General features: G+C 35.5%; 1 protein-coding gene and 1 long non-coding RNA gene across 3 annotated transcripts; one reads left to right on the forward strand and one right to left on the reverse strand.

Annotated features, from left to right (window-relative positions):
* Positions 1 to 6,506: 6,506 nt before the first annotated feature.
* LOC122020509 lies at positions 6,507 to 10,766 on the reverse strand. Its single transcript, XM_042578464.1, has 3 exons — positions 10,173 to 10,766; positions 8,886 to 9,016; positions 6,507 to 7,567 (listed from the first exon to the last, which is right to left on the reverse strand). Exons 1-3 carry the CDS (start codon positions 10,392 to 10,394, stop codon positions 6,826 to 6,828), a joined length of 1,095 nt encoding a protein of 364 aa, XP_042434398.1. The 5' UTR covers positions 10,395 to 10,766; the 3' UTR covers positions 6,507 to 6,825.
* Positions 10,767 to 18,561: 7,795 nt separating this feature from the next.
* Positions 18,562 to 19,817, forward strand: LOC122020520. 2 transcript variants are annotated; one of them, XR_006122242.1, is made up of 4 exons: positions 18,562 to 18,934; positions 19,030 to 19,299; positions 19,379 to 19,456; positions 19,762 to 19,817. It is a non-coding gene; the product is annotated as an uncharacterized LOC122020520 (long non-coding RNA). The 2 variants fall into 2 exon arrangements; XR_006122243.1 differs by having other exon boundaries at positions 19,030 to 19,294; positions 19,762 to 19,815.
* The last annotated feature ends 4,061 nt before the right edge of the window (positions 19,818 to 23,878 follow it).

Consider the following 23,878-nt stretch of genomic DNA (forward strand, 5'->3'; position numbering starts at 1 on the left):
TACCAATGGGAGATTTGCAAGCTAGATATAATGTATGGACAATGGAATAGAACAACGAATTGTTAAAACTCATGGTTGAGGTTGTCATGCAAAGATGACGTGATAGAAGTGGAGTCTTTAGCAAAAAAAAAAAAAAACCATAGAAACAAAAATACTGCTAGCTCTAAACATAAAACTTGCAATCTAAAAAACTTTCACACAATATCAAAATCGTTTAAAGTGGTTCAGAACAAAGGTACATCAACTATTGTAAGTTTATGCGTCATAACTCTGATTTGGGATGAGATCCTAAGACGACTCTTGAAGAAATATGGAAGGATTATTTTAAGGTTCATAGTTTCTATTTAAAATAATAAATTTTGCATTTATGATTAGAATTATAACTAGTTTTAACACATGCTATTTTTCATTCTTTGCAGTCTCATCTGAAATATGAATATTATCGAACAGATACTTTTGAGGATCATGAAGATCTAAGAATTGCAGTTGGAAATGGAATTGTTATAAGAAAATACTCGATAAGACTAGGAGATGACATTGATGTAAGAACTTTATGTTGGGATATTGACGTCCGCTAGAGGGGATGAATAGCGTCTCACATAAATCATCACTTCCTATGCTTGTTAGTGCACAACGGAAATACAAAATAAAACTAACAAATAAAAAGCTAAACCTAGAGGCAATAACCAAGACAATCAAACCTCTAACACGTTTATGTAACATGATTCGGAGATCACTTACTCTTACTCCACGGCTGTTCGTAAGGTGGATGATCTCAATCCATCGATGGATGATTCCTCAGAGAACTTCCGGCTAACTTGCGTAGCTCCTTGTGGTGGACAAACCTCACTACAACTCGTACAAGACCACACTAGATCACTTGAGCATTTCGAGATTCTAATTAGGGTTAACCACCACTAATTTCGTCAACTTTACCCAAGCACCCCGAGCTCTCTTAAATAGAGCTCAGGAGGAAACACCTAGCTATGTTTCCCGCCACTAGTCGACTGGTCTTTGTGGATTTCGATCGTTACAAGTCAACGGCTCGATACCAGTCGACTGATGAGAACATCAGTCGACTGCTACAGTAATACTATAGTAATTACTACAGTAACAAAAAAATTTACCCTGAGTACAGTCTTTCATACACTTGTCCTTGCCCGCACAACCTAGACATAGTCTTCTAGCCTCCTCCATCAGCCTCTTGTCCCTCGGATGCCTCTCCATCCTTCACATTTTGCCTTCTGGAGCTTCCTTCGACCTTGTCTTAGCTGTCGTGTCTTCCTTTGCCAAGAGACTCTTCACCTCCAAGACTTCAACCGTTACCAAGTCACACTTGGACTTACATTGCCAATACTACATACTTAGACTTACACCGTCAAGACTCCTTTTAGACTTTTCTCTTTTGCCAAGATCACACTTGGACTCTTTTTGTTGTACATATATCTTGCACACTCACAATGCATATCAAATATAATAATAAATCTAACTTAAACATTTACTTAAATATGAAAACCTAGAACACCTAGATTGCTCTAACACATTAGAGGTGGAAGGAAATCGAAGTATTAATTTGTTAGATGATTATGTGTTTGATCACTATACTGGTGAATTCGCGTAAAGTGATAGACAAGAATCTTCATACAAGCCTTCATTTTTCGAGGAGTCTGCTCCACCATTACCATCTCAACCCATAAGTTTGAAAGTTCCTCCAACCATTAGAAAACGAGATAGGACCGAGCTTGAAGGAAAATCAAGTGCATTCAAGAATACTGATGCATATGTTATGTATAGACTCTCTCACACTCTTGAGAAGGTGACTTCTAAAATAGAATCAATAGGGAATACAAGTGAAGGGTTGTTGGTATGCTATCAAAGAGGTCTCAAACTTGGATCATCATACTCGATACAAAGTATTTGATTTGCTTAATACCCAATTAAAGGAGATCGATTTTTTGAAAATGACCATGGAAGAGCGTTTAGGATGGATAGACTATAAAGGAATGATTGAGTGAATTTTTAAAGCATGATTAGTAATGATTTTTATTATGTTAAAATTCTATCATATTATTTTAAATTATTTTATGGTGATTGAACTAACAACAATTTCTTGGTTCGGATTATTTATAAATTTACAAGTTTCAAGTTAATTATCAATTATATCTTGTTTTGGTTATAAGTGGAATGATTTTCATAAATTATTAGAGTTTTTTAATTTTAATTTCTTGTTTGATATCAGGTGGTACATTTAAATGTCAAACATCAACATGCATAAAGTAGAAGAACAAATGGAATAAGAGGTATTGGAAGAAGAATTAAATGAAACACTTAGGTGTTTGTTTGTGACATTTTATAGGATCCTTATATGTGTTGATTGAGCATATAGTTTATATGCATAGTGAACATATCCATCGTCCCTTAAGTAGACGACCAATAGTTTCTAACGGATACGATTATATTAATAGAATATTAAAAGAGGATCCAACACACTTTTGAGAAGTTTATAGAATGCATCCTGATGTATTTTTAAAATTGTACAACATCCTTAGAGAAAAAAAATAGCATTGCAAGATACAAGATACATTTGTATTGAAGAAATGACTATCATGTTTTTACTTGTTGTTGGTCACAATATTCGATATTCTTTGATTCATAAAATATTTGATCGATCATACTACAATACTAGCCAAAACTTCAACAAGGTGTTGAAAGCATTAAATAGCATTGCAATAGATATGATGATCAAACCTAAATTTATAATAGCCAAGAGAATAAGGGAAAGTACAAAATTTTTTCTTTACTTTAAAATAAGTAAAGAAATTCTTCTATTATTATTATTATTATTATTATTATTATTATTTTGTCATTGTTACAAGATTATATTGGAGTTATTGATGGTAATTAGTTTTTAACAATGGTGCCGAGATATGATACTAATAGTTATCGTAATCATCATGAAATGATTTTCAAAATATTTTGGCAACTTGTAACTTTGATTTAGAATTCATATATGTGCTCGCTGGATGGAGGGATCTGTCCATGATTCAAATGTTTTGACAGATGTTTTATCAAGAAATAACAGACTTAAAGTTCTACGAGGTGTATATACTTTGTTCTATATGTCACTTGTTTATTTTATGTTATTTTATTATAATTTTTTAAAATTGCATATGTTATTTATATTTGGTCATTTGATTTCACAACATGGTTTGATAGGTAAATATTTTTTAGTGGACGGTGGTATCTAAATCGGGGTCAATTTTTGGCTCCATTTCAAGGTGTGCATTATCATCTCTAGGAATTCACTGGCCAAGATTGTAATCCAGAAAATGAAAAAGAGTTGTTAAATCTTCGTCACCCAAGAACGTCATTGACAAGATATTTGGAATATTTAAATCACGGTTTGAAATATTCAAAACAGCTCCTCCATTTTCATATATAACACAAGTCGAGCTTGTTTTAGCTTACCAGTTGTATAATTTGCTTCGCAAGGAATGTTGTTCTGATGAATTTCCAGTTGAACTAGATAATGAAGTTTCATCATTCTTGTCGGAACAAGTTTATGATGTTGATTAATTTGATCAATTATTTGATACTCAAAAACAACAATGAGCAAATATCAATGCATGGAAAGATATAATAGTGAATTGAATATGGAGCGATATTCATCATATTAGTAACAATGAACCTTAAATTTCTATAAATTTCTATGAAAAAATTTATAAATATCTATAAAAATTTCGTAAAAAAATCTATATAACTTTATGAAATTCTTTTCATACCTTTATGAAATTTTATAAAAATCAATCTAACTTCACTTATCATTAAAAGTCAATACATGAAAGTCAATTAAGAGATTTGATTCTCTTGATTGAATACAATGTCTTAAGTAGAATCGAAAGAGACGTGAGATCTTATGTTGCTCAAAGACAGAAACTACGCTTCTACACCCCGAAGCCTGCTTGCCATCAGAAGCCTCTGTTTTTAAGAATTTCATTTTTAGAAAATATCAGTTAATTTAATTTTAAAATTTATTATTCGTTTAAATTAGATAGACGTAATAATTTTTTTTTTTTTTATCAAATCAAATTTTTAGACCGATCAAAATTAAATTGTTATTAAACTGAATCGAATTTTTTAGATTATAATTAAAAATTTTGAGTTAATTTAATTTTTGACTACATTAATAATATTTTATTAGTTTAATTTTAATTAAAAATTTTAATTTTAAATCTAAAATATTTAATCCGATTCACTTAATTTGATTAGATTTTCATGTATACTCACCTTGCTACAATCTGATCGCTCATTGTTCGTGGGGCCATCGGAAAAATCTTGTTTTTATTGGACTTAACCTTGAAGAAAACTTTCGTGGAATTAATTATATATTTTCTTTTACATATGGTAAACGATCATTGGCTCGTCCAATATTTCCATCAATCCGTCCCGTCCTTTAAAAATGAGCATAGATCTTGTGGATCAATTTTTTTATGATCCAGGAGATGTGTCACTCGTATTTACAGTCAGATCTTGATCACGATCTGACCGTAAATGGTTACGATCTCTTCCTGGGTTCATCATCCCCACCAGATTATAATTTTTGTTCGGAGAGGACGGCTGGAGGCCGCTCGGAGACCTCCGATGGTGGATAAGTGGCCAGGTTACTCGGTGTCGAGCGAGGGTGTCCTCCGGGCAACCTCCGGCCGCCCACTTCGAACAAAAACTATAATCTGATGGGGGGCGGTAAACCCAGGAAGGGATCGCAACCATTTACGACCGGATCATGACCACGATCCGACCGCAAATACAAGTGACACATCCTCTGGATCATAAAAAGTGGTCCAGAAGATCCTGCCTCCTTGAAAGAGAATAGTTAAAAGAGACAAGAATCCTCTGGTCCAGAATTCTTAGACCAATCCTGATTCTCCATCTATTCATCGGTTGGATGGGTTGGATCCCACCTATTTAACAGGTGAGGTCTAGCTCACCCAACCAATGAATAAACAAGATTTCCTCTAATCCAAAAAATTTTGGACCAGAGGATAGGATCTGACCTCTATTAAAAGATGTGTTTAACTTAGATTTTTTTCTCACAAACTGACATACGAGTTTGTGTCGGTTAGAATGAGAACAATAACGACAGCGACATTGGCGATAACAAGTGGCGAAAGGTGAAATCGTTCGTCCTCAGTGTTCTCATCGCATCTGATTTTAGACTATCACGAGGGAGGTAAGTCACGGTAGCCGAGAGGACAAGTGGTGGTGGGGTGAGTTGCACAGGATCTAAAGATTTATATTCCGATAATCCTGCAATTCGATCCCGCGATCTCATATGATAAATATATCATCACTTATCATCTCGGATGATCCATGATATCTACATTCACGATAACAAGCAACTAGCCTATAAGAGGAGCGCCTCAAATAATGACCAAGCTCAGAGTAGTCAGAATCATCACTTTAATCGAGCTCGGTCCGAGATAAATGATTCGAAGCAACCTAGGAACATTGCAAGTCGAATTGGCGAGTTGGATCCATCTATTGGCACCGGGATTATGTCAATCACTTTCGCCGTCATGATGTTTGTAGGTCGTAGCACAGCTATAGTTTGCTTGTGTTACATATTTCGGTTAGTGAGAATATCATCGTCGAAAGATAAAGAGGGAATAATCGATATCGATATGGATCCAGCTGAATACAAGAAGAGAGTGATTTCGAAAGGTTTGCTTCAAAGAAATGGTCCGAAGCCATCAAATATTGCCCGTTGCTAGAGATAAAAATCTCCTTTTTTTTTTTTTTTTTCCTTTTTAAAGATTTTGCTTATGGTGTGATAAAAATATATTTCTTGTACGTAGGCCACAAGAAACAATGGATCAAATATAGACTCGAGAATAATTTGAAGAGTAAACTTAATCGTATAATATTTTTCAGAATTTAATTTGTTATTATCTTTTGAAGAAATAAGTTTGTATGATATATGTATTGTCAAATTATACTCGACGCTTTTCGTTTTATAAATTGGCATCTTGGCACTCATCTATGTCAGAATAGCACATAGACATATTTTTAAACATGGAGTTGGTAATCAAACTAAATAAATTTTGGATCACTTATTTAGTGGTTGGATCAACAAATCAATCTAATATACTTGCCCCCACGGGTGTGATGCATGATAAAGTATTTAAAGGAATAATATGAGAATCAAGTTTGAATCTCAAATGAGATGACTTCATAAGTTGTACTTCAGATCTACCTAATAGGTGAACCGGAGATAAAAGCTACCTACTTCTAAGGTTAGTCAGGTGAAATCCAAACATCTAGATTATGTATATATATAAAAAAATCATAACCAAAACATTGCTCCAATTAAGTGCATTAGTCAAACCAACCTGTAGAAAATTAAAAATTAACATGCATGATGAAATGTAGAAATGATTGTTGATCAAAACTAACAATGTTGTTCACCTGTACCACCTGATAACACTAAACTAGAGCAAATTAATATGGGCAAGTAATGAAATAGCATATATTTCTTATGGTCGCAATAGTAAGAACTCAATGACCGTTGTATTCTCCCCCACTCGAACAAATGGGTATATACAAAAAAAAAGGTATTCGCACTGGTATAACAAAGAACTTATTTAGAAAATGATGGCAAATCAAAAAGACTCTCAATCAGTTCAGCTCTTGCTTCATTTACCCCTACTTCATAATCCACTTCTGTGTCTTTTGGCAATAAATACTGCAATGCCTTAATTCAAGGCCTGCGACCTGCCCGATTCATCCACTGTACCAGAAATAGGGCAGAGGCTCTAACGCTAATGATCAATCAACAGCCGCTTTGTTCTTCCAGATGCTTCTTGGTATCGGCAAGCCAACAAGCAAGGGCCTGACGAGGTCTTCGGTCTTCAAGGTCCAAGTACTTGTTGGCCAAATGAAGGAACTGTTTTCGTTTTCCTGCAAGGCTGGCGTGCTGAATGATTTTCTAACAGGAGAAGACCCAGCATATATGAAAGAATCTCCATTTGAGGTAACATCTAATACGGCCATGTCTATTTCAGTTTTGCTAGGCAGTTTTGGTCTTGCTGCCAAGCCTTTTCCTTTCCATCCTGAAAATCCACTGTCATTCTCCTCTTTGAACTGCAATTCTGGGGTGGACAGAGACTCATTTGCGTCGCCTTTTTGCCGCCTCCTGATAGAATTCTCCATGTCGATGCTCTCAGCATTATTTGAAATGGTGTGGTTCTTTTTAGACTTGCTGTTTAGTGCTAAGAAACCATTGATCAAACTTGTAGTTTTCCAATCCTGATGCGAGTGTGAATCAGAAAATGGTGGGTCCGTGGACCAAATTTCATCATCAGAGCAGCTACCACCTGTTCGATACACAGTCATCTCATAACCTTGAAGAGCTGAGCCCTTTTTGAGTTCTGTGAAACCATAATATGATTGCAGGCTGCTCATTGCTGAGGAGATCTGTCTTGGGTAAGTTTTTGTCTTCATTGAGTCCAACAAATCCAGCACATCAGCACCAAAACGACAGGGTGGAGGAGTATGATCTCTCGAAGGACTGTTGGCGTCATATGACAAACAAAATTTATAAGAATAATGTTCAAGTAGAAAAAGGTTCAAAAAGGCTCGTTACTGTTTACAAATCTCAGAAACTTTTATTTGAAAGCAAACTGATACCTTATTCCAATAGTACCTAATATCATTGAGTCTCCTCAACAGAATATAGAAAATCATTGAAAAGAAGATATGGTAGTGAATTAGCTAGAGAGTAAATACTAATTACTAGCAGATTAGACAGTGCATTTATCGCTAATGACGAATCCTCCAAAGGTTTAAAGTACACCTCATGCTAAAAATTTGGCCTTTAATTGAAACATCATAATTTTTGTGTTATGTTGACACTCAGCACACTCCTTCACACTTCAAAGTGTGTCAAGTTATTTTAAATAAAATTTTAGACCAACAAATTAAAAAAAAAAAACATAGAAGCTTCGCAACTAATGATCTCCATTTTTTAACGAGTCAGTATGGCTAAAACTCACAGTATTGCCAGATACAATTCTGTTATTTATTTATTATTATTATTATTATTATTTTTAGGAAAAATGGAATGGCAAAAGCTCCAGAGTCCATTAATCTACAAGATTATTTACAAGATATTCCACATGTAAAAGGTTATGTTGAAAACAAGAGATTCATGATATTTGTTAGCATAATGTTAAACTTGTTAAGTATTAGGTATATCACATTGCAGCAATCTGGATGAATAAACAGAAGAGTTCTAGTGGGCAACTGAGAGTGATTACACAGTATTATACTTGTTTATGTTTGTCAAAGCCAAGTTAGGTGTGCTCTTCTGCACGGACATTCCAGTGTTCGCATTAATTTGACAGCTAAATTGTTTAGAAGAATATCTTCACAAGTTTTTGGTAATTCAAATATTTGTAGTAGAGTTGTGTTTCTTAGTTTGTATGTTCACTTTGTATGTTTACAATTGAACAAAAGGTGAGATGTTGACTCATTTCCAAGCTACAAAAGTGCAAGATAAGTTATTCAAAAATACAAATTGTGTTGCTAAATGTTGGTGTGCATTCTGTCATTAGATATTATTCAGCAGAGGCACTGGACCACAGAAGGTTCTTTAATGAATCATTAAGTTCAGGATGCTATTACAGCATGCCCAAAATACAATGCAAAATATTGCAGAAGCAGAAGAAAATACACCAATTCAAAGAGTTTTTGAAAGGTGAGAAAGGAAAAAGTTCATAACAAGTGCATAACTTAAGCCATGGTAACGTTGACTTTAAACTGCAACAACTTTACCCTATCGTAGAGGGTGATAACATGTAAAACTTAGTAATAAAAAAGGGAAGTACCTATCAGCAACTGAATTGTCAGACAGACAATTTGATGGAGGATGCTTTCCTGGCAATGGAATCAACAAAGTTTTATGTGCAAACATTTGAATATCAGTCATTAAGCCATTCAAGCGTTTGATGTCTTCTACCTAAAACATCAAAGAAAAATTTTCTTACAACCATCAATTGGAATATAGGATAGGATAAACTAAAACATAAAGAAATTAAAAAATCAACCACGTTAAACCAATAAATATAACTGGTAAGTAAGTAGATCCTTCTAAGTTGGAAAAACAGACATTATTTCACTTTCTACAAATCACATAATGAGTTCCAAAATGACAAGAAAGTGTATTGATAATATGCAAGTAAATAACACCTACTTTCTGAATGTTTATTTCATGATACAAATTGAATTAGCATATTTAAGGCATACTTAACTCACATGCAAAACTGGAAGGATGACTTACAGAGGATTATAGAGACAATGAAAAACCTTCATCATTTTAGTTCCACCAAAATCAGATAAAACTAAAAACTCTTCGACCACACCAAAATATGTACACTCATAACTTCTTACAAAATAATACCCATTCATGACTTGTTATAAAATAATGCTCACTCGATCCTAAAATGTTTATCAGCACTAATCCTCATCATCAAGCCCCAACAATGAACTTGCAAGTACTGACCTTAGTTGGTCAGGCTGAGCTAGTTAGTTGGCTTGATCAGTTTGTATGGATCAAGTGAGTTGGATGAGACAATTGGACTGAGAAAGCTTGATGGGGAATAAGATCGGGCAATCAGCATGGGTGATCAAATTGAACTAGTAGGTAGGGCTAATTGGACCAAACAACTTGGCAGGGCCAATGGGTCAATTAGGAACCACACAGTCAAGCAAACTTGATAGGCCAGTTGGGTCAAGAGGACTTAACAGTCCAATTAGTTCAAGCAAACTGATCGTGCTAATCAGGCCGAGAGATAAATTAAAGAATATTCATTCACCTATTTATTCATTCAAACATGTCAATCCATCCTTCCATTTTTTTTTTTTTTCATCCAACTACTCTAATCCATACTTCTATGATAAAAAAAACTTACGGATTTATATTTACCATAGACAAATAAGACAAAAACACATGGAATGGATGTCAAATTGAATAGAAAGTAGAACTTTGATCCGAATAATTGTTGTTGTTGGTTTTTTACTTCAAGCCAAAACTAATTTGTTATGCTCAAACATGGAGCAAAGAACTAAACTGAGAGCGGCAAAGATGAGCAAGAAAGCAAACTGAAATCAAGTACCTCAACCCCGTACTTTATGGCGACGCCAGGAAGCGTATCCATCTTGGACACCCGATGCTCTATGTAATTCGCCTTGGGAGGGGAATCCGATGAAAAAGATGTCTCAGAAGAGGACGAGGTGCCCGTCTGGATCATATTGCTCTCCCACGAAGCGTAATCTGATCCATCGACGAAACTATCGGACAGGACGCGAGAGCTACTTCGGATCCCCCTCGCTCCCATCCCCAACAACTCCAATGACGCTTCAGACGACCAAGAACAATGGAAGAACGTTGCTAATGCTCCAAACGGGAGGCTTTTCGCCCTATTTTCCCCGTACCAATCAACGACGAACGACCCCTACGATCTGCCCGCCAGATCTCCCGCCGACAAGCCAATCTCCACCAAATGCTGACCAAAATTCAGCGGACAAAGAGCAGCAACCGGTAATCCAAGTCAATCCGACGCCGAAGAACTGAATTTTTGCGAGGAATCCAGCGAGAGATGAAGCCGGAGCGGACGAAACGAAGGCAAGAAGCGGAAAACCAGCGGAAATGGGGGAGGAGGAGGAGGAGGAGGAGGAGAGACCACAGCAAGAACGCGAAGGCGTCGTCGTCTTGACTTGATAAAGAGCGAGGAGCAGACACCCCGCGAGTTTTGACTCGGTGTGACTCGCACGCGGACACGTGTCCTCATTCCGCTGGGTAATTAACTTTTTACCCGTTCGACGCGGCGTCGTCCATCCACCCAAACCATTCTCCTCTCGTTTTGTGCACGAAATATAAATGCCCCCATATTTTTAGGCCAGTCAAGTGGAGCCACGTAGTGAGGGAGATACACACGATGGAATAATAGTTATTATTATTTTTAATTATTTTTGGCTTTAGTCAAGGATTTCGACCTAACTCTACCCCAGTTTTTAATTATTTATTCGCCTATTGTTGATGAATAAAAAAAATATTAATTGTGTTATTCATTGAATTTACATTTTCAAATAAATTAAGCGTTTTTGGTGGATGGCTAACTAATCAATGATGGAAGGTAGAAAAGTCACCCAGGGCAATAGTACAGCTTCGGGCATCTTCTCACTTTGATATTTAAGAATTAAATTTTAACTTAATTAATATTTTTTTAAATAGATGATTGATTAAAAATATATAATTAATAGTCATCTATTATGAATATTTTTTAATTTGCTCTAATAATTAGTAAAAAAATTATAAAATTAAATCGGTTATTTTAAGATTAATCGGCGAATAGTTAATGTCAGAAAAAAAAACACGAGTAGAAAGTTCGTCAAGGGTTTGGTAGGTAGCTTCGACTAAGTTGGCTTCTTTCTTTATCAATCAAATCGCATAAATAATAATTCTCCGTAGAATAAGATGGCTATGCCAAGTTGGTTAGATCTGTAATTATGTGCTACAAAAGTGCATTTGTGATATACATGTGAGATCTAATACGTCATTTTATTGGTGCGCCATAAGTCGCATAGGCTCGGCCAGCAATAATGGACAGTAATCTACGAGTGGGATAGGGCTAGACTCGTATGACGAGTGATTTAGATCCTTAAGTGCCTCTGTAATATATATATATATATATTAATATTTATAGATTCTATATTCACACCTTCAATTAAATATCTTATTTTTAAAATATCTTACATTTTATAATCAAATATCCTACCAACTAAATATTTATAAGATTCACCTATTAAATATCTCACTTTCAAATATTTCAAATTCTATCATCGACGATTTCAAATCTTCTCCCCAATATCTCCTTCCAATGATGAATATTTGAGATTGGGAGATATTTGGAGAAATATCCCCTCTAAATATCACCTAATGGATACTCTAATATGATTCAATGGCTAAGATTAAACTTGAATAAATGTAGCTGTAGCCTATACCCACAAGCTCGCCAAAAATTACGAGCCCATTAACCACCCCTAGTTAGAGGCCGATCAAACTATTGGAAGGTTTAGGGTATAATCGAGTTGGTTATTATATGACAGATTTATAAAATTGAACCAGAGTCGAATCTCGGTAAAGTTAGATAAATTATCCTTCCATATGATGGCTAACTTTGGTTTCCTAATTTACTCTCTTCTAATGGCGCGGGGCAGTTGTGGGGGGCGCCAAGGTGATGGATTCACCTTTTGCAAAACTGATCTAACTGTGGGAGCAGAAAGTAAAGTCGTCATGTTAGAGGTCTTTTAAAGATGGCTCTACATTTTTTGAAATTCGATAAATCATGGGGGTATTTATCCTAGTGCAGCAACACCTGTGTATGGAAGAGGCCAGACATCTAATGAAATATTTTATATCCGGTGAAAATTTACTAAAGATCTATTAGAGCAACCATCCATATAGATATTAATTGCATTGGCTAAGTCTGGGTGGTGTAGTTGGTAACATCTCACACACTAAAGGTTTCGAGTTCGAACCCGGGCTCAGACATTTATTAATGTTTAAAATTCCTTCATCTTCTTCCTTTATGTGCTAGTCACTATTTCAAAGGCTAGTAGCCGTCCGTGATTTACCTCCTCCGTGTTAGCCCTAAGATAAGTTGGTGGTGGCACTGGAGGTGAGCGTCACTACAACAAAAACATTAAAAGACAATGGTTAAAAACTGTCGTCATATGCCCTTTAAAACCGTTGTAATTGGCAGTGTTGTTAAAAGTGGAGGTTACGACAACGATTTTAAACCATTGTCTTTGAATAAAAAGACAACAGTTTTACAACGATTTTAAACCGTTATCTTTGAATGAAAAGACAACGGTTTAAAACCGTTGTTGTTTAGAGCATTTTTAATAACACTGTCAGTTACAACCGTTTTTGGGGCTATGACAACGGTTTTTAACCGTTGTCTTTGAGGGTGATAGACAACAACAACAGTTTTAAACCGTTATCTTTTAAATTATTATCTTGTAATACCAATATATCATATTTCAATATAAATATATAATAAAAATCATAATCACAAAAGAAAGAATATTCTTCACATCAATGTCATTCAAAATGTTACTTATACAAGAATTACTATCACAAAAGAATAAACATGTCTAATATTCAAATAAAATTTATCCCAATACAAATAAACAAATAAACTCCATTTACAACTAATGAACAATAGTAAAAAGACTAGAAACTTGTGATGGTGGTTTATGGCATATAGGATTGCAAGTAATTATTGTCAATAAGGCTGTAAACAAGCCGAGCCGAGCCGAGCTTTGGGGTGTTCAAGCTTGTTTGATAAGATAATCGAGCCGAGCTGAGCCGAGTCAAGCCGAGCTTAAAATGAACCAAACTTTTGAAATGAGTGTTCAAGCTTGGCTTGGTTTATTTTTTATGAGCTTGAGCTTGTTTGAAGCTTGACTTTAGCTTGGTTCGTTTAGATGTTTTCAAGCTCTCAATTCAAGCTTGGCTTAAGCTTGGTTTGAACTTGGTTCGTTTAGATGTTATCAAGCTCTCAATTCAAGCTTGACTTGAGTTTGGTTCGAGCTTGGCTTGAGCTTGGTTTGAGCTTGGTTCGTTTAGATGTTATCAAGCTCTCAATTCAAGCTTGTTTGGTTGTTTAAAACTTTTAATTGTTTGATTGGTTATTAAGATTGATAATTTAAATTTATTTATTTATTTTATTTTATTTTATTGTTTATTTAGCATATTGAAAAGAGTTTTATTAATAAATATGGTTCATGAACATTGTTCGTAAATGTTGTTCATGAACATTGTTCACGAATGTTGTTCACGAACGTTAACGAGCTGAACACATATGTGTTCAAGCTTATTTGTTTAGCTTAACGAGCTATTCAAGCTTGTTTGTTTAATTAATTTAATGTATATTGAATGAACATAAACAAGCTCTTACCAAGTCGAACACCAAGCTTGTTCACGAACGCTTGGTTCATTTACAACCCTAATTGTCAACCCAAGCCCCATCATAATCTTCAACTTGTAGAATTTTATTGGACTCCTCTTTCTCACTTGTTGATTCTTCCATGTCAACCTTTTCCAACATTGTTGATCATCAATTCCATAATAAATCCAGTCTTCCCACACCAGCTCCATCAAAAAGTCCAATATTTCCATCCCTTTGATAAGACACCAAGAGATCTCGACATATAAAAAATGCACATGAATACTCATTTTCATTGGATTAGGAGTCTCCAATACGGAAGCTGAACAATGCACATATGAAAATGCTCACCCTTGTTTTATCTCGTATAACAAATAGTAGAGTGGTCTTACGAGGACTAAACAGTCTCAGCATCACCTGTCATGAGGTAAATGAAAGCAACTAAGCAAAACTCAAATTAAGTATATGTAAAAAAGTTGTTGTAAGATGGGAATAAGATTAAGATAATAAAAGATAACCTGGAAGATGGTCTTTAAAAGAGGCTTGTTTGCCACTTGTTTTTGACCAATATCATGGCACCACCTATATCATAGAGGCAAATGCTCGCCCTTGTTCTAGACAAAGGTAGCGTTTGATGCATAATGAAAATGAACTTACATGTTTATTAGGACTATATCAGAACTGCTAAAACAAAAAGAGCACTCTGCTTCTCAAAGGCAGTATCATCCTGAACAAAGTAGAAATACAACTCAAAGTTGTGTTATCGACAGACTGAGAAATGGAGTAAAAAAGCCAATTAAGGTAAACAAAGGAGAGAAAAGGTAAACAACTACAATTGTGAACTAGATTCAACAAGCTTATACTCAGATGTTTTCAAGGTGACTGCTCTACGATTCAAGTCCTCAGCATTGCAAACATAGCTTCTTAATTAACTTGTTAATGAAAACTACATGATTCTTAACCAACTTCATAAAGTATCAAATAGTTGCAATCATGACAGCGAGCTTTCTAAAAGAATGTCTTGAACAAGTTGAATTTCTCATGACATTGACTAATTTTGTTAAATGTTAGAAGTTTGTAAATAATGAGAATTTTACTCTATATGCCTAAAAATCATTCTAAGATAAGGGCACCTCTTAGTCATATCTAGAACTTCACAAGATAAAATGCTTAATCCTATGCCAAAAGAGACCTATTGTGAGTTCAATAGTTTGGTTGAGAATAATACCTCTCCTCGTTCTTGTCTATCAGTACTTTCTAAGCCCATAGCAATTGTACATGGTTCAATCCCAACACAATTTGCTAACCAAATGCCTTTTGTGGTTTGTGATCTAAAATAACTCATATATCAGTAGCACTAAAATTGATTATATATATATATATATATATATACAAGAATTCAAGAACTTGCCTTCTCCTGAAAGCATCCATCTTTCGGAAGTTGGTGTCAAATAAATGGTTTAATAGAGTGCTCTTCTCTGTTAACCAAAATTTAAAAAAAAAAAAAATGAAGACCATTCATTAGCAATTACTAAATTTAACAAGTAAAAAAATTATATTGCTGCAAAAACATATCCAAAAGGCAACAAAAATAGGGAAATATAGATATTCATTTTATAGAAAAAATTCAAGACTCCCTTAAGACCATATATCTTGTACAAAGGAAGTAAAGATGAAGAACAAAAAAACATTTCCAAATGTTTGAAAGTGAATAGTTCTTTAACAGTAAGCAACCCAAAGCAACCCACAAAAGCAAATGAGTTATTTGCCTATTTCAACCTTGAGAAGCAATTGGAAAAGCAATAGTAACACTAAGGTTAGCGGCATAATTCATATAAATGAATAAAAGTTGTTGGATCGTGAATTCGCTAGAGGGGGGGTGCGAATAGCGATTAAAAATTTAAGCGAGAGTGTGCAGCGGAATAAACACGAAAATAACAACGCTAACACAAAAGCAATTTACTTGGTTCGGAGCCTTGGTCGACTCCTACTCCAAGGCCCGCACTCGTTGAGTGATTTCGTTGGGCAATCCACTAGCAATTCAAAATATTATAGATGAAAGTACAATTGCTTAAAAAAAAAATTACCGACAACAATAAGGAATAAAAAAAAGAAAGATGCGGGTTGTCAGAGGAGCTTCGCAGCATCACAGGAGCGTAGCACGGCAGAGCAATCGTTAGAAGATCTTGTTATTCGTTGTACTTTGCTCCAGGCCTCACCCTCCTTATATAGGAGGCTCGGGGTGCCCTGATCCCTTTCGGGCGCCTGGAGTGTGACGTAACCCAGCCAACCATGAAGCTCCAAGTGTTGATGTACGTTTGAGGATAAAATTTACCTCCGGGCGCTCGGACCCTTGTTTTCCAGCAATCTCCTTCCTGTAAGAAAATGTTAGTCCGGAGATAAATGTAAATGATATATCTTACAAAATAGAGTGTTAGCACAGTTTATAATTAAATAGAATAGTAATTATATTATGTCTCACCGAGATCAGAATCTAGTCAATATCTCAACTTAGAGTTCTGAAATGTTTCTAAGTTGGATCGACGCCTAAGTTCCCTTCCCGAGAACGCGTCCTCACAGTCACCTCCCTCGAGTGACTTACCTCAACTTACCTGCCAGACGCCTGGTCAGCCCTTTGACCTGTCTAGACTTCGTGTCAGCTATCCGGTCGGCCCTTTGACCTAGCTAGACTTCTTGCCAAACGTCTGGTCAGCCCGTTGATCCGTCTAGACTTCGTGCCAGCTATCCGGTCGGCCCGTCGACCTAGCTGGACTTCGTGTCAGACGTTAGGCCAGCCCGTCGACCCGTCTGGGCTTCTCCTGGACACTTCATAGAAGTGTTAGATCAATATGAAACTAACTTAACCTACTTTGTCATTCATCAAAACTGAGTTAGACCGTTAGTACTAACCACACCAATAATCTCCTCCTTTTTAATATAATGACAACCCAGGTTAAGTTAGTTAAAAATATGCAAGTGAACAAGCAATGATAAGGTTTTTAAGTTAGTCTTATTTGGTATTTTGTTGATTTATTTTTAACTAACTTAAGTCACCTAACCCTCCCCCTTTGACATTCATAAAAAAAATAACACAGAAAAATAGGTGATTCAGGGAAGTAAAATAAAATCAAAGAATTAAAGTCAGATTGACTTGGGGGAGTCTAAAGTAGAAAACATAGAATATTTTACTTAAAACTTTAGTCTTTAGCTTTCTCAAAAAAAACTAACTAAGTTTTAAAACTTTAGAAAGATAACTTTGTAAAAATTTTAAACCTAATTTTCGAAATAAGCTTTGCAAATTTAAAACATATTTTTCAAATATAGCATTTTTACAAAAGGGAGATTATTAAGGTGAAGTCTAATTTTCAAATCAAACTAAGTAAAATTTTCAAGACTGAGTTTGTAAAATCTAACTTTTTAAATCAATTTCAAAACTATGTTTGGAAAATCCAACTTTGAAAACAAATTCTAAAACTAAGTAAAATTTATTTTCAAAACCAAGTTTGTAAAATCAATTTTCAAACATATGTTTTCAAAACCAATTTTTTTTAAAAAAATGGATCCATAAAAAGTTAGTTTAAAATCAAATTAAGAAAATATTTTTCAAAGGCTAATTTCAAAAATAATGAAAAATAAGTATGAAAAATAATTAATCCTCCCCCTGAACCTGACATCACAAAAATTGTCTAACCAATTAGTTACTTACTAATTGTCAGAGAACAATAGCTTTCACTTGGTTAGTCAAGTTAAGTCAATTATAATCAGTTAGTGTTTGACTAAGCTGAATGACTTAACCTGATTGATGTTTGTTTTGTATTTAACGCCCAAACTTATATCGATGTACTGAAATAAGTATCTTAAGTCCAGGCAATCTGCCTATGCATCTCACCCCTTTCTATGTTCGACAATCACAAAAAAGGTAGTCCTAGTGTGTTGGTGAGATGCTCAAATTCTAGTCCTATAGGAACATGCTTTCTAAGGGATTGACCTAGTTTAAGGCTAAAATTATTTTTGAAATTCTAAAAATGGAGAATTTTGAAAGATTTAACCTAGAATTTAAAAGCATTATTTTTTAAAACAGTTTTTGTAATTTAAGAGTTGTAGTCTATTAAACACATTTCAAACTTTCGACGTAGATTGCTAAACTCACTTTCAGGGAGGCGTTTGGTAGATATGTCAGCTAAGTTAGACTTGGACTCAATGTATTAGAGTTCAATATCTCATTTAGTGACATGATCCATAATAAAATGATGTCTGATTTCAATGTGTTTAGTTCCTGAATGATGCACGAGATTTTTTGTTAAATTAATTGAGCTGATGTTATCAATTTGTGAGATCTCGGAAAATTTAATTAATAGGGTTATTTGAGAAATAGCCTTATAGAATTTTTCCGAAATTTTTAGAATTTTTTTGGAAATTTTTCGGAGCTCGTAAGACGAGTTTTGAGGGGATCAATTTCAGGTTCGGATTAAGCCTGTTTGGGATACTCGTTTAATTAAGGAAATGTTTTATTTATAAAACCTTTTCCCTTTTATTTTCTTTCCCCAAACGGCGTTTGAGCATTTCCCCGAACCCGAGCCTTCTCCCCTCTCTGCCCCGATCCCCTCTGCTCACGCTGCCTCTCTCTCGCGGACGAATCGGAGGCGACGGGAGCGGAGCTTCTCCTTTGGCGATCATCCTCGTTCGTCGGAGCTTGCTGGAGCACGGCGGAGCCTAGATCTTCTTCGGCCGAGGGGTCTCTGCTCCGGTGGTGCTTGCGGCCGAACGACAACCCCTTGGTGGCTAGGGCGCGGTGAGGAACAAGGTCCATGTCATCTCCCAACCTACCGACTCCCTCGTTCATCTTCCTCTAGTTATTTACGGAGCGATCCACGTCTTCTCTAGCCGGATCGGACAGTGATGCCATCGGGAGGTGATCTAGAGAGGTAAGGCTTCGTTAGATCTATGTTGATTCAAGGATTTTAGCTAGATTAGGGTTCTTCTTACTCTTCTTGTGCTGGATTTTTTTTCTCCTGATCAGATTGGGTTTTCTCTTCTTGCGGATGATTGGGGAATTCAGTTGAAGAGGTTGAGATCAGTGAGGTGTTCTTGCGTTGTCGGGCAGAGGCTAGCAGGATTGTTGTTGGATCAGTCCTCTTCTTGCTTGACCTCCTGTTGTGATCCGACTGAATTCCAGCAAGGTGATGTTCTGTGGATTGATTGGTTCCAGCATCAATAGTAGTTTGGTATGTTCAGTGGTGTATTCTTGTTTCGGCAGGATCTCCTTCCAACAGTTGAGAATCAAGGTAAGGTGAGTAGAATTGGTGTTGGATTCCAATCTTGATCAGATTAGTTAATTCTTGTTGGTGAGATCCGATTGATTCTAGTAGGTGTTGTATGCTGTGATGCTGGAACTGTGATCGTAAGGTGATTTCCAGCAGCATCACCTGTGGCTTTCGATTAGTGAGGTGAGTTCTTCTCTCTGTGAACTATTTAGTTGTGGATGATGTGTAGATTTAGGTATCATTTGGATTACATGATTACTAGAGGTTATAAGTAGTGGTTGATTGTGATTAGATTTGGTTGCTTAGATTAAACTAATGGAATGATTAGGGTTAAGGCAATTAACCCTAGTCAACTATTGGATTTAATCTAAGTTTAGATTTTTAATCTAAATGGTGATTAGGGTTTTGCCCTAATTTAGTTTTAGGGATTTTATTTAGCTATTTCATTTGAATTTAGCTAAATAAAATATATATGTTGTTTGACACAGGACTTTGATTCGAGACGAGCATCTCGATATTGGATTAGGACTGGATTGCACCTTCTATTTGAGGCGGGTACCCTTTGACTTATCTCTTGATAGTGTCTTATGATATGTGTAGTTTATATATAATTACTAGTGGTAGATGGTAGATTTATCTCTTACCTGATCTTAGCTTAGTTGATACCTATCACATGCTTCTTCTGTTAGTTGCTTTACCTTAGAACTGGATGCTTTTATCTTTTGCTATGTGCATATATGTTCATGGAGATGGATAGGTACATTTAGTGTTACTTTCCACTGTACTAGTTGCTGTAGGTACTTGTTATATGTTGTTGGATTTATGTTGCTTATATCTCTGTTATATATGCGTTTACTTTTTTTTGGCACCTACGCATATGGAGGAGGATATGTTCAGGTATGACATACTGTAGCCGCATGCACCATATCGCATGATAGCTGGGCGATCGACGACTCCATTATCATGAGCTCGTCACCGGCCACATCGACCGACACCACGCGACCATCGTACGGGTAGTGCAGACACGTGGTGCGAGGTTGCTCGGTGGTGTTCACCGGAGGCTCCACTCATGGGTAGTGTGATAGGCGTGGTAGCACACCGGGTCCCTCCCCATCATTGTGTACCGAGAGACGCTCCCTCCTATAGTGAGGTTGGAGGATAGGTGTACTCCGGGCATCCCGTCCACTTCACTCTTCGGGTAGTGACTGCAGAGTGCACAGCCCTACCCACGCGGTCTCACCATTGTGTGTGAGAGCTACAAGGGGTGACCATGTCATTTGCAGATACGCATGATGCATTAATTATGATGATGCATTTGGTGATGATACGATACAAAGTTATACGCTGCTCGACTATTTTTATCTCAGACGCCATACAAGCCTCGCAGTGAGTACATTTATTTCGCTTATGCATTTTCTTATTATTCTTGCTATAGACTGTACTTTATGCCTATCCTGGTTATTACAGTTTATTTCACCTATGCATATCTGTGATACTGTTAGGAGACTGTACAGTGGTCAGATCGTTAGTGATCGTATATTAGGATATTCTTGGTAGTTATATATTGCTGTACATGTCTATTGGATTACCTGCTGAGTTCATTGAACACACCCCGTTTTTATTACCATTTCAGGTTGAGGCCGTCGGGGAGATTCCAGTCGCTAGCCCCTTTGCCGCGAGGATTTCTAGATATCGTTTTCTGTATTCGCTTTTATACGTATACTTGTGATGTTGTATATTCAGGCTTAAGTATTCGGGTTTACTGTTTCCTGCGAATATTTCATTACTTCGTGGATTTCGTTTCTTCGTTGTAGTGGAGTAGGATGTGTACGTATATCTTCGTTGATTTCTATATCATCTTTTCTGAATATAACTGCATGGATTGTTTACTATTTGTGTGTATTGTTCCGGCCGAGTGTGGCCGAGGTATAGATATATGTATACTGAGATTCATATTGTCACCCGTACAGGGGAGATGCTGTCGAAATTTCTTCGGACAGAGACTACCTGGGGCGTGACACAATTAATACTTTTACATTTGTTAGGTTTAAATTAAAATCTTTTAAGGTGTGCATCATTCATAATAGTTGTGCGACACATTCACCTATAGCTATGTATTCTGACTCAGTTGTATAAAGCAACACAGTGTTGCTTTCTACTAAACCAGCTGACAAGTGATGGACCTAGTAGTTGGCATCCCCCACTTATGCTTTTACGATCTAATTTATACCCAGTGTAATCTGAGTCAGAATAGTCTATTAATTCAAAATTATTAGTTCTAGGATACTAAATTCCTACATTTGATGTTCCTTTAAGGTATCTAAAGATTCTTTTGACTTGAGTCAAGTGAGATTTTTTAGAACAAGTTTGATATCTATCACACATATTAATTGCAAATAAAATATCGGGTCGACTTGCAGTTAAGTATAGTAGGCTACCTATGACACTCCTATAGTATTTTAGGTCAACTAGTTTTCCATTTGGATCGTCATCTAGAATTGTGTTAACTACCATAGGTGTTTTTATTTCTTTAGTGTTTTCCATCCTAAATTTTTTAAGTAATTCTTTAGTGTATTTTTGTTGGTAAATATAATTTCTCTCATTTGTTTGTTTGATTTGTAAACCTAGAAAGTAGGTTAATTTTCCAACTAGACTCATTTCAAACTCCTGTTCCATTAGATTAGTAAATTTCTCTAAGAACTTTGAGTTAGTTAAGCCAAAAATTATATCGTCTACATAGATTTAGGTTATGAAGATATCCTCTTTTATTAATTTAACGAATAGGGTTGGGTCAATTTTACCTTGGTTGAACCCTTTGGATATTAGGTAAGAAGTTAACCTTTCATACCACGCCCTAGGTGCTTACTTAAGTCCGTATAAGACTTTCTTTAGTTTAAAGACATAGTCAGGGTGTTGTAGACTTTCAAACCCGGGTGGTTGTCCTATATAGACTTCTTCTTTTATTAGTACATTTAGAAATGCAGATTTAACATCCATTTGATACAGTCTGAACTCTTTGTGGGTTGCATAACTAAGTAACATTCTAATAGATTCTAATCTAACTACTGAGGCATAAGTTTTATCATAGTCAAGTCCCTCTACTTGACTAAACCCCTTAGCAACTAGCCTAGCTTTGTTTCTAGTAATTTCCCCGGTTTTGCTTAATTTATTTCTAAACACCCATTTTATTTTTATTATTTTCTTATTTTTGGGTGGTGGTACTAAATCTCATACTTATTTCGCTCAAATTGAGCTAATTCCTCTTGCATAGCTATGACCCAGTCTGAGTCAAGTAAAGATTCAGCTATGGTTTTGGGTTCAATTTTTGAAATCAAAGAGATTTGACTTAGGTTTCTAAAGGACGACCTAGTTTGAACCCTTAGATCTGGATCACCAATTATTTCGTCAATAGGATGATTTGGGCTGACTCTTATGGTTCTAGATGGTTGAGTTTCTTGAATTTCTTGTTCTTCTTCATGATTTAAATCTTGATTGGTTCCTTCCAGATTACTGTTGCCTTGAATAAACTCAATTGGCTGAAGTTGGGTTTATTCTAGGTTTTATTTAGATTCCTCAAATTTTACATTTGTGATTTCTTCAATTCTTAATGTAACTTTATTGTGTATTCTATAACCCTTACTGTTCAGTGAATATCCTACAAAAATTTCATTTTCTATTTTAGAAGTGAATTTTCCTAAGTGTTCTCTTGTGTTTAGGATGAAGGCTGGGCACCCGAATACTTTAAAGTATTTTATATTGGATTATTTATTGTAATAACTTTCAAAAAAGGTTTTGTTATGGGTTTTATTTAGTGTTGTTCTATTTTGCACATAGCAGACTGTACTAATAGCTTCTGCCCAGAAGTACTTAGGTAAATTGTATTCATTCAGCATAGTTCTAGAGGCTTCAAGTAAAGTTCTATTTTTTCTTTCTACTATTCCATTTTGTTGGAGAGTTTTAGGACACGAAAATTCGTGATGGTATCCATTTTCAAGATAAAATTTATTAAAGTTATGAGTTTTAAATTCTCTTCCATTGTCACTTCTAATTCTTTTAATTTTAAGGTCTTTTTCATTTTCAACTTGTTTGCAGAAGTTTGTAAAGATTTCAAACGTTTCATCCTTATTTTTTAAAAATTTTACCCAAGTGAACCTAAAATAGTCGTCTATTATTACTAGACAGTATAAACTTCCATTTATTGATTTGACCCCATGGGAGTCAAATAAGTCTAAATGTAGAAATTCTAGTATTGAGTTGGTTTGAGATTGATTGGTTAGTTTGTGAGTAGATTTTGTTTGCTTATCTTGTTGACAAGCATTACATATTATTAAGTCTAAGTTAGGTAATTTTGATAATTCTCTAACTAATCCATTTAGTTTGCTTATATTTCTTAAATTTGTGTGTGACATTCTTCTATGACATAACCAAGTTTATTCTTTTTGTGTTAAATAACACTTAATTAAAGAAGTGGTTAAGTTAATTGTATAGATGTTATCTTTTCTAAACCCTTTTAGACTTATCGAAGGGTTATCTAGGTGCTTGATTAAGCATTCCGAAGACAAAAACTTCACCTTATATCTAATGTCACACAATTGACTTATACTA

This window comes from Zingiber officinale, chromosome 9A, assembly GCF_018446385.1.
Source record: "Zingiber officinale cultivar Zhangliang chromosome 9A, Zo_v1.1, whole genome shotgun sequence".
In the NCBI taxonomy this organism is placed as follows: Eukaryota; Viridiplantae; Streptophyta; class Magnoliopsida; order Zingiberales; family Zingiberaceae; genus Zingiber; species Zingiber officinale.

What these genes read in the sequence shown, in the direction of transcription:
- LOC122020509 (XM_042578464.1), bottom strand. Translation starts at nt 10,394, where the DNA reads ATGGGAGCGAGGGGGATCCGAAGTAGCTCTCGCGTCCTGTCCGATAGT. An exon ending in CCATAAAGTACGGGGTTGAG is followed by an intron (nt 9,017 to 10,172) that starts GTACTTGATTTC and finishes TTGATGTTTTAG; the next exon opens with GTAGAAGACATCAAACGCTT. An exon ending in GACAATTCAGTTGCTGATAG is followed by an intron (nt 7,568 to 8,885) that starts GTACTTCCCTTT and finishes TGACGCCAACAG; the next exon opens with TCCTTCGAGAGATCATACTC.